The 17,425-nt window shown below is 36.7% G+C and overlaps 1 protein-coding gene across 1 annotated transcript in view; it reads left to right on the forward strand.

Annotated features, from left to right (window-relative positions):
- The first annotated feature begins 317 nt into the window (after positions 1-317).
- The window catches only part of ALS2 (alsin Rho guanine nucleotide exchange factor ALS2), a 67,831-nt gene continuing 50,723 nt past the window's right edge, over positions 318-17,425 (forward strand). The window contains exons 1-6 of the mRNA XM_007935123.2: positions 318-337; positions 1,800-1,954; positions 5,093-6,033; positions 9,122-9,479; positions 12,044-12,212; positions 15,433-15,529. Of these exons, the coding sequence (XP_007933314.1) occupies positions 318-337; positions 1,800-1,954; positions 5,093-6,033; positions 9,122-9,479; positions 12,044-12,212; positions 15,433-15,529 (1,740 nt within the window). The remainder of the gene's footprint in view (positions 338-1,799; positions 1,955-5,092; positions 6,034-9,121; positions 9,480-12,043; positions 12,213-15,432; positions 15,530-17,425) is intronic.

Consider the following 17,425-nt stretch of genomic DNA (forward strand, 5'->3'; position numbering starts at 1 on the left):
TGGTAGTGTTTTTTTACTTGTACATTATATTACACTGTCAACAGGCATTTTGATAAGCTCAGTGGGCAGGCGCAGTCTAGATATTTGACTTTTGGCAGGAGGCATATGAAATAGTTTAAATAGTTTCACTGCATATTTATTGCTCAGTGAATGTGCACTTGTTAGAGGGCTGCCTTTTAAAAAAAAAAAAAGCTGAGGGATAAAATAGCAAAGTATTCTTTCATCATTTTTTGTGCTTACCGTATGGTTTACTGTTTAGGTCTTGGCATGCCTTTTGCAAAGAGAATGATTTGGTGATGGAGTTGTCCCACTGACTGATGGACTCAAAGAAGAGAAGGTAAAAGCATTCCCTCCTCTTCCCTGAGCCTTCTAGCCTTCTAGGAAAACACAACAAACAATTCCCGATTTGTGTAGCTCTGTCAGTTTAATTTTCTTGTCAGTGGTTGTTAAGTGGAGGAGGACACTGGTAGTTGATTGGTAGAGAGAGAAAGATACTAAAATAATGTTCGTTAGTGATAAGTTTTATTGCTAGTTTCTTTTTTTATGCTTATAACCAAACCAAACTTACTGCTTATAGAGTCAATTCTGACTCATAGTGACAGAGTAGAACTGCTCCACAGAGTTTTCAAGGCTGTAAATATTTACAAAAGCAGACTGCCTCATGGTCCTCCCATAGAGCAACTTGTGGATTAGAACTGCCAAGCTCGGTTAGCAGCTGAGCGCTTAACCACTGTACCACGAGGGTTGTGTCTTATGCTATAAAAATGTCTTCATTTTATCATTTTAAAGCTCTTGTAGCATTATTTGTCATGATTAGTTTCAGGTCTTCAGAAATAGCCTAATTTTAAGCATCTACCATCCAAGGAAGGTTGGGCAATCCTACTTCTGTAGTGATACTGCCTCGGAAATCTAAGGAGGGGTCGCTATGAGTTGGGGCCGACTCGACGGCACATGACAACAACAACAGCAACAACCATCCTTTGAAAACCAGTATGGGAGATATTTCAAAAGATGGTTCATTTGTGGCTTCCCTCCCACAATATCATGGTCTTACAAAATAAAGAAAACAAAAGTTTTTGTGTCCCATTAAAATATTGGCATCAGTGTTCTAAGAATAAAAAATGAAAATAATGTATGATCAGTGGGGGAAAAACTTTTGTGTTAAGGAAACCTTGAGTATATTAATTTGTCCTTTGCTCATGCAGCTGTGTATTTTGTGTTCTTTGAACCAGAAGTCATGAGATAGGTAAACTTCTTGGGCTAGAATATGGGTAAAGCATGAAGGATTTTGCTGGTACTTGTTATAAATTTGATTCTCAAATTTTTAAGTAGCAATTTTAGAGCATAAACTCAGTATAAAGTAAAATATGGATCCTTGTTGCTCATATCTTTCTCATCAAATACTTTTTACCAATTACAAATTAAAATTTTAAAGTAAGACTTCAACTTGGGGCATGTTATTAAAATTTTAATTTCCAAGCAAGAAGTTGATATATTGAGAAGTTAGAATCTTGGAATTTTATGCTACTTAATCATGAAACTTCCAAAAATAGGCCAGGCTTTATTTGCTTCTTACATAGAAATAAGTAATGTGTAAGTTTAGATTATCCATAAGCATTTTATAAATAGTTGTTTGATCTGGGCACCTGTTTCAGAACCAAAGCATAATTTACATGCTAGTTAAACTGTCTGGCCCAGACACCCATGTTTTGGTTAAAGACACATGCTCATGGAAGTATTATGAGCAAAACACAGGGACCTTCACTGCAGAAACAAGGTATTTGTCTTGATTTTTGTAGCTCAACAGAGGCAGAAGGATCCAAAGAAAGAGGCCTGGTCCATGTCTGGCAGGCAGGATCCTGTTCTGTAACCCCAGAGAGATTGCCAGGCTGGGGAGGAAAGACGGTTCTTCAAGCAGCCCTTGGAATGAAACATGGAGTTCTTCTGACTGAAGGTACTGAAAAGAATGGCTTAACCAGTACTAACTGAAACTCTAAGAAATGCTGAGTATGTAAGATCGGGTGAGATAGTTACTAGGCACCAGAAGTTCCTAATGAACTTTGTCAGAACTTACATTCCTTTTGCTTTCAAAATATGTCCTTACCCCTATTATCAGAAATCAGATTTGTTCTTTAAGATGTACCAGGACTAGAATAAAAGACAGGGTTATGATTTTTAAATTATATAGTAATAAGTACATGAAAAATTAACTTTAAGGTTACTTATGCAGAGACTCCTTTGGTGTAGTTTTGGTTCACTAAATACATGAGAATAATAATGCTAACAATAGCTAGCATTTACTGAACAATTATGCACGTCAGACATGGCACACTAAGAACCTCACATGTGTTACCACTTTGAGTCTTCACAACACCCAATTAGGTAGCTGCTGTTATTCCCATTTCTCAGATGAGGAAACTGAAGTTCAGGGAAGTTAAATCCTGTCAGTCAGGATTGAAATCCAGACAGTCTGATTTTAAACACCTGCTTTTTAAGAAGCCACCTTGCTATACTGTCTCAGTACAATTGTTATTAGGCGTAAATAGCAGTGCACACAACCATATTATAAAATCTATAAATCTGTAACAAACAGAAACATATGCTACAGTTTATATAGAGAGTTCCCTTTAATCTTGATGGCATTTTATTAAGTCAGTCATGATAAATTCTATTTTGGCCAGGACGGCTGTCAGCTTAACTGATTTATAAATTTCTACTCTGTAAGTATTTATTGTTTATAAAATAATGCTTTAGTATTTTCCTTCTGGGAAAGAAAGACAAATTATAGGAAAACAAAGCTTAAATCTCACTGTGGTCATTTTATAGGGTACATGGTCTTTCTTTGCAATCTCTTTTCTATTACTTTGCTTTTATTATAATTATATATATTACTAGGCAAGAATTCAGAAAAAGGCTTTTTAAAAATGTGAACCATATTTAGAATTTGCCCTGTGAGTTTCAAAATGTATAGTTCTTACCACATATAAGTGGAATTCTGTTGTTTTATTAGTCTTTTGGTAAGATATTTGGAAATCTTTTAGGAACATGATCTCCTTAAAATCTCGAACCAGACCTAAAATCAGTGACAACAGAGGGAAACTTTTTGAAGTGTATATAGAAATAGACCATCCATTGCTCGTGTCTAAGCAGTGCTCTAGTTTTAATTTTCAAAGTTTTGAAAATCCCACTCCACCCAAGTGTGTGGTTTGAAATGATCAGGGTCTCCAGTGCTACCTTTCCTGATAGATAAGGAAATGGTACTGATTGGATGCTAGGAATTTTCAAGCTGCTTTATCTCTATTCAGTTTGGACCATTACTCGTAATTCAATGAGAACACTTCATTGATTAACTATTTTTGGTATATTCCAAGTTAAGAAAGGAGGGAAGAGTCTTTTTTTTTTTTCTTCACTATTGCTATCTCTAATGGAATAATATCAACTGAAAGAGTTGGTCAGCTGTTGCAAATGTATTGTTCTATCACTTGGGAAAAAGTAGTTAAGTTTAAAAATCTTAACCAGTGAGCTTATTGTTCAATACTCTTTATCTAAGCTAGAAACTCCCTAATAAAAGTAGATGTCTTCCCTCTGCAGTTCTTGTGTTCTCCTTGCTCAGATATGGTGAGTTAATGTAAATATTTAATACTATCTACGCTGTATAATGGGCTAGAAATAAAGCCTGCATGTTTTGATAATCAACTAGATTTCTGCTCTGTGGGAAAAAAAAATAGTGTTTATTTCTTCATTAATTAAAAAAAAAGTCTTTGGTCATAAGAATTCTACTTCTGTGTGGGAAAAAAGGCTTAGTGAACTTGGTTCAACTTTTTTCAAAATCCACAGACAAATCCTTTCCTATGAATTTTTTAGCCAGCATAGATGATATGCACATGCAGCTGAACTACCGCAATGCTGCAGGAAGACTCAGACTTGGCAGCATACCTGGTTACAGATTATTGTCATCCAAATTGTGAACAATTTGCTGGTATACCTAACTCACTGACACCTGTCCTTTTAAATCTAACAGTAGCCTGTCACCCTGACAGCTTCATTTGTTTTTTGCTTGGTTTATTTTGTTGAGATAATCTGTTTTTTAAACAAACCTCACTTCAGAAACGCTATCTTGTACACAAAGTTAATAACTGTAACATTTAAAAATATAGTACAAAACATGAAGACAGACACATCTTGTTAACGCTGGAGTTTTCTGTACATCCTGTAGGCACAAAGCTAATTTTTAGCTTTGGTCAGAATGAGTGTCTTAATATTTTAATGACATTGCGTAATTTTCTGCTGCTCTGACTTGTTCAGTAGTAGTGAATGTTGCAGATATTAGAGAATGTGCACATTTTATCTTATCTTCTGTTTATTTTATCTTAACATAATCATTATTTTGTCTGCAAGCACTTAGAATTTGCTTCTGTAATAGCCTATGATGATTATCCCCTGATGTGTTCTTAAAACCGTGTAACAGTTTTGTGTAAAATTAGTGAAAAATGCCTGCCTTGAGCATTGTGCTCTTTTAAGAACTATGTCTATGGGATCAAAGTGACAACAGCAACTTGAAAGATTAGATAGGAACCTTAGGGGACAGTGAGTTTATGTTAATGGAGGCAGAGAACAACTCAGAAAAGGAGAGTGAGAATGGTTACACAACTGAAAGAATGTAATGTCACTGAAATGTACATGAAAAAACTGTTGAATTGGTGTATGTTTTGCTGTGTCAGCTAACAACAACACAAACTAAAAATTAAAAAAACACAAAAGCAACCTATGATTGATGATAACCAATAGTAGTGGGACAGTGTTAGAAGGTAAAATGAGGTTGAAGGGAAAGAGTAATACTCTTCATTTGAAAGTAACCTCCTGCCAATTTGTAGAATTCTGTCTATTCAGAATGCTAATACCAATTTGTTAAAAGATAAATGAATAAATGTGGCATGTTTCATGCTAGGACCAAAGCCCTACAACTGTGTTTTTGAACATTTGGAAAAAAAAATCTGTTATGTTAAATCTAGATAGAACTATAAGTTTGCTGATAAAAATTCTGTTAATTCACTAACCCACTCTTTTTTTTTTTTTTCCTCTCAATCTTCAGATGGTGAGGTCTACAGCTTTGGGTCTCTTCCCTGGAGACGTGAACCATCAGAGATTTGTCCAAGTAGCCCCATTCTAGAAAATGCCCTGGTTGGGCAATATATTGTTACTGTGGCAACAGGGAGTTTCCACAGTGGAGCAGTGACAGAAAATGGCACAGTGTACATGTGGGGGCAGAATTCTGCTGGCCAATGTGCAGTGGCTAACCAGCAGTACGTGGCAGAGCCGAATGCTGTCAGCATTTCTGATTCAGAGACCAGTCCTTTGTTGGCAGTCAGGATTTTGCAGTTAGCATGTGGTGAGGAGCACACTCTGGCATTGTCAATAAGCAGAGAGATTTGGGCATGGGGTACCGGTTGTCAGTTGGGTCTCATTACCACCACTTTCCCAGTAACAAAGCCACAAAAAGTAGAACACCTTGCTGGACGAGTCGTGCTGCAAGTGGCCAGTGGTGCATTCCACAGCTTAGCACTTGTACAATGCCTCCCTTCCCAGGATTTGAAGCCAGTCCCAGAAAGATGCAACCAGTGCAGCCAGCTCTTAATTACTATGACTGACAAAGAGGACCATGTGATTATATCAGATAGTCATTGTTGCCCTTTAGGTGTGACACTGTCAGAATCCCAGGCAGAAAATCCCACCAGCAGTGCCATCACAACCTCTGCTCCTGAAACCCTCGGCAGTCAGGGAGAAGCGTTTGAGAACACACAAGGAGCAAGTGATCTGCCTGTTGCTACCGAACTGAATGATGGAAATGTTCAGACCACAAGTGACGATGCCATTTCCTCCCAACAAGACATCATGGCAACAACTGAAATTGCTTCTGCCAGAAACATACCATCCTACCCTGACACCCAGGCAGTAAATGAGTATTTGCGGAAACTATCAGATCATTCAGTAACAGAGGACGCTGAGAATGGTGTAAAACCACTGCCATGTCAGGTACCTGCTTAATGTTATAATATACAGGTGTTTCTGGAGTTGAACCATATGAGCTTTCCTTTGGTCACTTTAAAATGCTTAATACTTGGTAATATTTTTATTTTTTGAGTTTGATAATAATTCTGTTTTATCAGACAAGCCTAGATAAAGAAATAATTTGGATTAATTAAAAGTCATTCTTTATGTTCAAGTTCTGGCCCTTTATAATTTTGAAAAATATCATGCTGGGTTTGTTTTTGTAAGTAGCAAAATCTCTCTCTTTTTTTTTCCTCCCTAATATCTTTCCCTTCCCCACTCCCCACCCAGGCTAAAATAGTGAGTTTTTGTGGGTAGTTACATATTCACAAAGATTATTCTGACCTGTATTGGTACCATTTTCTAATGTTCTGTAGAGAACTCTAAGAGGGCTTCTGTTCTTCCTTTTATCAGGAAGGCTGCTGTGTAGGCAGATCCCTCAGTTGTAGGCAGACTTAAAACTTACTGGCATTACATACTGTTTGAATTTTTTTTCCAGTTACAGTTGTGGGCCTTATTGGACTTTTTCTCTGAAGTGGGTGGATAATATTCTTTATCTCATTTAAACTACTCTTATTTTGAAAACTTATGGTTAAATGGAGAAAAAAGCTATTTACCAGGAATAAAAAATAAAGTTTAAGTCTCCCAGCATACAACAAATTACTATGAAAGAATAATTTCTTAGTGTAACCTTTCAGTTGTGCTCTAAGAACAATAAAACAAAACTCCAACAAAACCAAACCAAAGCATCTAATCATAAAAGAACTGTTTTTAGGGTGTTTTTACCCAGGTTTCTGAAAGCACACAGCCTCCTGATTCTTGCTGTTTACTCTATCAGGGTGAGAATGTGACTTAGAAGCTTTTTTTAGAAATAGTCTCTCTCACTGTCTACTCAGTGAACCATGTGGGTATTTGTTTTTGTTTTTTAAAGTCAACAATAAGCTATTTGAGGAAAGGCATTAGGAAAGTCTATAAACAAAATGAAAGTAATTTAACAGGAATACACGTAGAAACTTCTTAGACTTGTACATGGTTATAAAAGAGTTTGCTTTGACTTTTTAAAAGTCAATTTATTATTTTAAAGTTAATATTTTATTGTATGCAGCTTATTTGAGTATTATATTCCACCACTGAAATTGTATTTTGTTAAACATTTGAAGTTTTTGTTCCCTATGCCTGTAGTACATAGTAGTGTGCCTGTTTATATTAAATTTAATTCATTTTTTGTAAATAGTGTCTCAGTCATATGGCTCTTTCATTAGAAATTCATGTTGTTTAGACAAGTTTGTTCTTTGGGCTGCTGTTACTGAAAAGATACCTCACTTTTGTGAAATAAGCCACAAATTCTTTACAGTTTTGTGAAATAAACCAATTTTGGCAATGAAGCATATGCTTCACTATTAAATGTTAACTCTTGGTTGACTGGGACTGCTAAAATGGTCTCTCATCAAAATTATTGGTCCTTTATTCTTACATATAATTAGGTAGAAGGAGTCACTTAGAATAATATGATACTGATGTAAGGTAGGATTTTGTGCCTTTCTTCTAGCTAATGGTCAAAGCCCTTTAAAATAAACCAAAAACCAACCAAACTCACTGCCATTGAGTTGATTCCTACTCATAGTGATCCCCTTTGGGTTTCCAAGGCCGTAAATCTTTGTGGAAGTAGATTGCCCAGTCTTCCTTCTACGGAGTGGCTGGCGGGTTTGAACCTTCCGGTTAGTAGTCAAATGCCTTAGGCCCTAGGCCACTAGAGCTCCTTATTTAGAGGTTACTGTTTTAAGGGGTCAATGGTCAGAAACTCTTAAAATACTAAATATTTCTGTTAAAAGCTTTTTTAAGCAAAGGGTGGAAATGGTGATGATAATTCCCCTGAACAAGATATGAGGGCTGTATCACCAATGAAATACTTGCTTTCATATTTATCTTTTGTTTTATGTGTTTTATTTATTTAATTGAGTATTTTAATTACAGATTCCCTTGTTTGCACAGGAATAGCTCTTCTGCATTTAGTGTTTATTCCAACAAAATATGTTGAGTACTTACTACATGCCATGCACTATGCTAGGCACCAGCAACTATTTTCCTTAAGAAAATCAAAAGCCAGAGTTAATATTTCTGTTTATTTTTAGTGACAGAACAAATTAAGAAATGTATGTATACGTTGGTGATTTGGGAGTAGAATGAGAAGCTTTTTTTTTTGTTAATTGTAATCTGTGATGATATGCCCAGAGCTTTTTTTTTGTGTTTAATAGATAAATTTAGTGGTTTTCCTTCTTAGTAACCAATGCTGTTTGATTGATTGGATGAAATTACAATGGATTTTTCACCAAAATATTAGAGAGCTTCAGTTTGACTTTCTAATATCCCTCTGACTCACACTAAGAATGAACTATTTGGTTACAAATGCTTAATAATTAACCACATTTGCCCTCCATGATAGTGAGAGCAAAGGTAATCCTTCAGTTTATCTAACCTTCCAGATTGTGGAAAACAACTCACTGATGAGATAGTAGAAGGACTTGAATCTAAGAGCATAATTTATGGCTGAATAGGTCAGAAGTTAACTTACTTTTCTGCCTATGACTATGTATGTTATATCTAAATTCCTATTTATCAAAAATTTTTGAGGAAGGCTTTTCTTCTTAAAATCTAAATTTTTCTGATATTTCTTAATATATGTAAATGTCCTTAAAAGTGATCAGTAAGAAACCTTGCACCTTTCCAGCCTATATTCCAGAGCTGTCACTATGTACCTTGCATGAAATACAGTGTTTTTTACCCTTTTCCTCTCCCTCCCCTTCCACTGATTAATTTTATAAAAGCAGCTGAGATTTATTTTTAAACATCATGGATAAACAGAACACCCAAAGGGAAGTACTTCGTAAGGGACTGTATTTTAAGTACTGACTCCTAATGTGTTACATCCACAATCAAGTGAGAGTAGCTTTACGTTCTCTGGTTATTTTTAATCCATTAAGTATGCAAATAGTAATGGATGTAAACTCTCTTTACTAATTGTTGTATAAGTGATTATTTTATATGCATATTTGTTTATTTATGTATATTTTAGCCTCTTGTAGGAGAAGCAATTCCTAATCTTCACAGCCCGCCAACCACCAGCACCTCAGCCCTGAACAGCTTAGTGGTCTCTTGTGCATCTGCTGTTGGTGTGAGAGTGGCTGCTACTTATGAAGCTGGGGCCTTGTCTCTTAAGAAAGTTATGAACTTTTATAGTACAGCCCCTTGTGAAACTGGAGCTCAGGCAGGCAGTAGTTCCACAGGCCCAGAAGGTGTGAAAGATAGCCGAGAAGAACAGGTTAAACAGGAATCAATGCAAGGAAAGAAAAGTTCAAGTCTTGTGGATATCAGAGAAGAAGAGTCAGAGGGAGGCAGCCGAAGACTCTCTCTCCCTGGATTGTTGTCACAAGGTAAGGAAATAACCAAGTTTTGCAAATCCCAGATGTTCCTGACATCACATGCTATGTTCTATGATACAGTATGTTATACCATATTGTAATTTGCTTTCCTAATTATTTAAGCTGCTGTATTTGACTGCTAACCAGAAGGCTGGCAGTTCAAACCCACCAGCCACTCCTGGTTGCTATGAGTTGGATCCGACTTGATGGCAGTGAGTTGGTTTAGTGGCTATTTAAGTGTCAAATTTTATTAAATATTAGCCATCTTAGCAGTTTTAAAAGAAAGTTACATATTTCTCTGCTTTGGATATAACTGTAGAACATAACATTTTCTTGATGTCTCCTGCGTATGAGCCTTATTTTATTGTTCTGGAATATAGCAATGTTGTTGTTGTTGTTATGTGCCGTCGACCTGACTCATAGCGACCCCTCCTTGGGTTTCCGAGGCAGTATCACTACGGAAGTAGATTGCCCCATCTTCCTTCCGAGGAGTGGCTGGTGGGTTTGAACCGCCAGCCTTCTGGTTAGCAGTCAAGTGCCTTAGCCACTATGCTATCAGAGCTCCCTGAATATAGCAATAGCCTCCTTTTTTTCTGGTTGAGACCTGTGCTTCAGATAGCTGAAGTTGTAAATAAGTGACCATTGTTGAGTAAATGAGGATGTTCTGTGCTTGGCCTGCAAGAGGAGATCATTCTAGCATCCCCATGTAACTTATTTTTAAGTTTCAATAAAAGGAAACTTCGTTTTCCAAAACCATTAGCAATAGACTTTTTAGAGTATGAAGAGTATTACACTGTTGGCTGTTCTGCATTTCTTTATTCAGCAGTCTTGGTCATCTAGACTTTTACTTCTCAAAGGTGGTCTGCAGACCACCACTAGCAGCAGCACCAGCATCTGGGAACTTGTTAGAAGTAGAGACTCTCAGGCCCTGCTCTAAACATATTGAGTCAGAATATGCATTATGACAAGGTCCCCAGGTGATGAGTGTGCACATTCAAGTTTGAAAAGCAGTGGACTAGACCAGAAGTTGGCAGACTTCTGTAAAGGTTCAGAGGGAAATATTTTAGGATTTGCAAGCCATGCAATCTCTTACACAACTACTCAGCTATGCTGTTACAGTGTGAAAGCAGCCATAAACAATACATAAACAAATGAGCAGAGCTGTGTTTCAATAAAACTGTGTTTGCAAAAACTGATGGTGGGCTATATTTCACCCATGGGCTATACAGTTTGCCAACCCTTGGTTTACACCATCTTGTACGAAGCTCCAAAGGTAGGGATCCTAAGCTGTGCTAACGCGTGCCTTTTCTGCTCTGCCCCATCATTACACTTGTCTTTCTTACTGCACTCTCTTGTGCCGTTCCATACGTCTCTGCTGCCTTCTAATTCTCATTGCTGTTAGATTTTCATCTATGTAAATAAAACTCGTAGTTAATCCTGATTAATTTGGATATGACACATATATATAATATATAAGAAAGTTCATACATTTTGTTAAGTATGAAGAAGAATCTTACACCAAAATTTTTTATTTTGAAATGTCCTTTGGCATTTTAAGTATAAATGTATTTGAGATCTCCTTGAACAACAAATGGGGAATACTGAGTTTTGTCCGGTCATTAGACCATATGAAATACGTAATCATATTAAGGAACCTCTTTACTAAAGTTAAATTTGACTTAGTATACTAAAAATATCTCTGGAAAAGTTTTGCGTATGTTCTTTTCCCCTCTGTCTTTTAAAATTATCTTGAATCCATCCTTGAGGAAATATCAAGCAGGCTTATTTGAATCTCTGTATGCATACAAACAGATGGTATACTCACCAGAAAGTATGTTGATCTTAAGCCAGGATCTCTTTCTTGTGGTCCACAACTTAATGACTGAATAACAAAGTCTACATTTAGTAATATTTCATGATTTTGTTAAAAACATGCATTCCCACCAAATTGGTGTATAATATTTACATAATGTTATATGCTTTTGTTGAAATGTTGACACTATAAAAAGAAAGACAACAGTATTCTTTTAAAATATTATTTATGCTCTTATTAAAGAGTTTGAAATATTTAGTATTTACCTTTTATAATCTTCTTCCCACCATCAACATTCTTTAATTTTATATCTAAAATGAAATCTTTATTACAATTATTTATAATGTATTTGAACTTAGACACTGACTTGGAAAGGCTTATTTTGATTTTTCTCCAAAATGGGAAAAATATTTGTCTAGTGTTATATTTTGTTTCGCATATTCTCTATAATGCAAGTTCACAAAGTGTCAATGGATGTTATATAAGAAAGGATTCTGTGACTGAATGTTTGGAAGCAGTGTTGCGTTAAATAAAATTAAACAGGGCTTTTCATTGCAGAATCCGTCCTTGCCTTCACCATGCTGATGTGGGTGTGAATGGCTAGAGAAAGTGGTAGGAGGATAGAATGTAATAGGCTAAATCACCTTTTCTGTAGAGCCATTTCTAAGGTACCATGTTAGTGTATTTCTTTGAAAATCAGGATTTTATCAGTGATATCTTCTTTATTCATCCTGTGCTCTGATGCCATCCTGTTTCTTTTTAGTATCCCCCAGACTCTTAAGAAAGGCTGCACGGGTAAAGACACGGACAGTGGTTCTGACGCCCACATACAGTGGAGAGGCGGATGCTCTGCTTCCTTCTCTGAGAACTGAAGTGTGGACCTGGGGCAAAGGGAAGGAAGGGCAGCTGGGGCATGGTGACGTTCTGCCTAGGTAAGTGTGGCCTGTGTTTACCGATGGGAATTGATTGCATAATTTTTATCCTGTCACTGAACTCTTAACAAGAGTCTTTGGAAATCTCTTGATCTCAGTTTTCTTGTAGAGAAAATCTGGCCTCTTCAAGCTCCAGATTATTATGTGTCATTAATTCTGATAAGTTCTGTCACCTTAGTCTTGAATTATTCCTAATAATAAAGGGCTTAAGTGTCCATGGGGCACCTTTCTATCTCTCTTTTGATATATATTCACCTTGGTATAGGAGTTAATTGAATGTGAATGTAGTGAACACAGCACAACCAAGGTAAAAACGAGTATTTACATGTGGATGAGTATAGGCAAATTGGTGTATATATATATATATATATATAAAAAAACAAAGCACTGCTATCGGGTCAGGTCTGACTCATAACGACCCCTCCTTGGGTTTCTGAGGTGATATCACTACAAAGGTAGATTACCCAACCTTCCTTCCAGGGAGTGGCTGGTGGGTTTGAACCACCAGCCTTCTGGTTAGCAGTCAGATGCCTTAGGCACTACGCCACCAGAGCTCCCAAATTGTTATATGGGTAGGTGCAAGTATGTACATAGGTAAGAACAGATAGAAGCATCTATAGGTACATGTAAACACAAATATCTAGGTGCAGACACATATATTCATTGAAGACACAAATATGGATATTCCTTAGACATAACCAGATACTTTCCAACATTGATCTTCTGGGTTTGAAGGCTTAGGACCATAGTCAAATGGGACAACTTAGTTAATTGGCGTAACATACTCCACAAAAAATCACCCTAGTGAAGTGAGTAGTGTAGCTCTTAAAAGCTTCTGAACGGCCATCAAGCAACCATCAAAGACACAACTACAGGTATCTATTTGCCAGGAGTAAACCAGTAAGAAGGTAACCAAAAGCTCAGAGAACAAAAGTTTACACAGGCCACGACCTCAGTCACCCTGAGACCAGAACTAGATTAGTGCCTGAGTACCACCACTAACCATTTTGACTGGGGCACAATTGTTGATCCTAGATAGACTGTAAGGAAGATATGGAGCATGTGGTAGTTCAGTTTGTGTGTCAACTTGACTGGGCCTGGTTGAGTGGCTAGGCAGCTGGTGGTAGTTATTCCCCATGATGAGGCTGGCAATCACCTCCATGGTGGGATCTACCACAAGCAGCTGAGTAGCTGCCTTTGGGATGTGGTCTGCTTCCTGTATATAAGGAGAATCCTTGGGAATGGTCTCTAGTTATGGCACACTTGGACCCTGGACGTAGCTGTGTCATTGTTCAGCAGCTTGCCATGTTCTGCCGACCTTGGGACTTAAAATGGACTTGAATTAATGGACTGCCATGTAGTTTGGTAACATCGGGACTGTACCTTTTTACTTGTCAACCTAAGAAACGCCTCTAGCTGCAGTGGGCCGGAAGCAGGAGGCAGAGCTGGACCCCAAGGTTGAGGGGCTTTCACCCAGCCTCTAGTGCCTGGCACTTTGACTTGGACTTAAGCCTCCAAATTGTAAGAATAAACTCCTGTTTGTTTAAGCCATCACATTTGTGGTATATTTCTGTTAGAGCGGCACTAGGTAAGCAGAACAGAGCAGAACTTAAATTCCTATGGGGCGGGGAGCCAGACAAACAGAAACAGTTGAGAACAGAGGACTCCCTGAGACTATATCTCCCTGAGATACTCTTTAAACCTTGAATTGAGCCTACCCACTGAGATCACCTTCTAGTGAAATAGCAGAGTGGCACATGATATAAAGGATATTATCCTACTTAAAAACCAAAAACCATCAGTATAAAACCAGAATGTCAACAATTACTCAAAAGCAAGGATGAGAAGATAAGGGGACAGGGAAACTAGAGTGCTGGGAAGGGACCATAGTGAACACAGTAAGAATGTGGGCACATTATGATCAATGTAACTGATATCATTGAACCATTTGTGTGGAAATTGTCAGATGAGAACCTAACTTGCTATGTAAACCTTCACCAAAAACCCAGTAAAATCATATTTTTAAAGAAGGGTGAGGGTGGTGTTGGGGATAAAATGGTATTTCATTGGTACACTGGGATGTTCAGATTTTTAACTTACAAAAAAGAACCAACAGTGAATAAACTAATGTGCTTTTCATTAAAAAAAAAGAGAGAGCACCAGCAGTTTTTCACAGCAAAAGATGTCTCTGCCACTGCCAAAACAACTGAGATACTAAGTTGTGTCTATCCATGTGCACTGGTGTCCCTGAGTAGGGCATGTGTAGGTTAAGATGCTCAGCTGCTACCCAAGAGGCTGGAGGGTCAAGGCTACCCAGCAGCACTGTGGAGGAAAGGCCTGGTGATCCACTTCTGAAGAATCAGCCATTCGTGGGTCACCATGAGTAGAAACTGACTTGATCGTCACTAGGCTTACCCATATACATTAGAGAAACTCTTAGGATATTGACAGGTATCTGTAAACTTTGTAGGTGTGTAAACAGTATAGTTATCTAAAGCAGCCAATTAATGTCTCTAAGCAGAATGAAAGCAACTATAATTTAAAAAACAACAACAACTCTTTACGGTTATATTTTATTGTGTCCTAAGTTTACGCTCTCTCTGGCGTAATGAATCATTTCTAGTTTTATTTTTTTTAATATAATTTATTTTATTTTTGTTGCAAATATACACAGCAAAACATATACCAGCTCAATTTCTCCATGTCTAATTCAGTGACATTGGTTTCATTCTTTGAGTTCTACTGCCATTCTCACCCTCCTTTTCTGAGTTGTTCCTCCTCCATTGATACAAAGTCACTGCTCCCCAAGATTCCATCTAATATTTTGAGTTGCTGTTGTGAATTTGATCTCCTGTAAATGGTTTTTAAAATAGCATAATGCTCAAGGTAAATACTCTTGACTAGTGAAGCTAAACTATTGTTTGGTTTTAAGAAGAATTTAGGAGATACTTTTTGGTGTGATTATTTCAGGGCAACAAGTTTTGTGATTCATAACAGATTTGTATTATGAGGTTAATTATTGATTGATAGAGATCAAATTTAAACCATCCCAAAATGTTAGTGTATTTAGGAATAGATTGAACATATATCCAGTATTTTTACTTGTGAAATGTTTAGTTTCATGTGAAAGAAGTTATTCTAACATTTCAGAAAGGCAGTGATTCTTGTTGAGAGCACTGCTTTCTTTGAATTTATACGAGTGTATATGTTTTTCTTCAAGGCTTCAACCATTGTGTGTAAAATTTCTGGATGGTAAAGAAGTAATCTGTCTGGAGGCAGGTGGCTACCATTCTCTTGCACTTACAGCAAAATCCCAGGTAGGAGGCAAATTATTAAATGCTGATCTTATTTTCATGGAAGGCTGCATGGCAAGATTTCTTAAAGAATATCAGTGAATTTTTATTCTTAGATGAAGAAATTCCATAATTAAGATGTTCTTGGGGATAGGGGGAGATATTTTTCTTTTAAAATTCTAGAACCTGAAAATGACCTCTAGACTCATTTAAACCATACATATATAAAACCTCCTAAAAAATTAGTTGGTTTAAATTATTCTTATATATATTGAGGTAAGGTTTTTCCACCAATTTTTTATCTTTTTGGAAAGTCAATAAAAGATTCTAAACCCTTAAATCTTTTATTTTAAATTTCACATGCTAGGATAGCCCAGAAATTAAATCCATGTGAGTAGGTATAAATATTGGAAAGTAAAAGGAGAATTTTCTATGATTAACATGATAAATCATCTAAAAAGCTTAAAAATGAGTAAACAAGATGTATACACAGACCACTCAACCCAGGGGGATGCACCCAAATACTCTTTGGAAATACATCCCTTGGAGCAGTTGATCACGGGGCACGGAGGGGCAATATTCACAGGAAATGCAGGACATTTACTTAACTTCCTACATATAACTATGAGGGGCATGGGAGGAGGGTGGTTACTGGGTAGGGAGGGCAGAAGACTGGGTTAGCCTTGGGGAGGATAAATGGGGAGTGAAACTAAATGCACCCAAAATGTTGAATGTAAAACAAATTCTGCTCTGTAAACTTGCACGTAAAGCACAATAAAAAAATAAAATAAATAGCTTAAAAATGAGAGATTAGGAAAATGCTCTGGTAGCATGGTGCCTAAGGCACTTGACTGCTAACCAGAAGGCTGGTGGTTCAAACCCACCAGCCACTCCTTGGAAGGAAGATAGGACAATCTACTTTCGTAGTGACACTGCCTCGGAAACCCAAGGAGGGGTCGCTATGAGTCGGGTCTGACTCGATGGTATATAACAACAACAACAACAGGAAAGTGCTCAATTACAAAATCAACATATATGAATGACTGGTTTTGTTCTAGATCTGCAGTAAGACGGAAAACGTACTTGGGGAAAAGAGAAGCTACTCATAATAATAGCACAAGTGTGAAGGAAATAGGAATCATCTTGATAGGAAATGTGTACAGCCCATATGGCATATGACACAAACTCTAGAACACTTTTAAAGTGTCATAAAGAAAACTGGAAAAGGGGGAAAAAACTGGATAAAAAGAGAGAAATTCTATTTTTAGATAGGAATTGTTGGTATTGCAAAATGTTTTTTCTCCCTAAATCTGGAAATTCAGTATAATACTAGAAATATTCCAATATAATATTTACAACTTGATAAAGTGATCTCAAAATTATCCTAGGAGAATAAACGTAGGAAGTTAAGTAAATTGTGCAAAAGAACAGAAAGAGTGAGGCTTAGCTTTATAAAATATATTGCAAAAGTGCAAATAAATCAGTGGAACAAAAATATGCCTGTAGACTAGACAGGAACTAAGTATATATGGTAATTTAGTATATGGTAAAAATGGGCATTTCAAATCAGTCGAGGAAACAAGACTGAGTGAGTATTCAATAAATTGGCTTCTCATTTGAAGAAAATACAGAGAAAATAATGATGCATATTCCTTTAAGATGTAGATGTTAAAAAATAAAACCTTACATGTATTAGAACAAATTTGTTACTTATTTTCTTAAACAGCCTTAAGAATAGAAAAGAACATAATATCAAAACCAGAAATTAGAGAGTAAAGTTGCTACCTTTGTGTATATAAAAATTAAGCAGTACTAAATAGCAAAAAAAAAAAAAAAAAAAAAATCTCTGCAAACAAAACAGGATGCATAACAAACTGGGGAAAAATATTTATAACATACATGGTAGATAACAGGCTGCTA

Source organism: Orycteropus afer, unplaced genomic scaffold, assembly GCF_000298275.1.
Source record: "Orycteropus afer afer isolate SDZICR_OR568_19922 unplaced genomic scaffold, OryAfe1.0 scaffold00002, whole genome shotgun sequence".
Lineage (NCBI taxonomy): Eukaryota > Metazoa > Chordata > Mammalia > Tubulidentata > Orycteropodidae > Orycteropus > Orycteropus afer.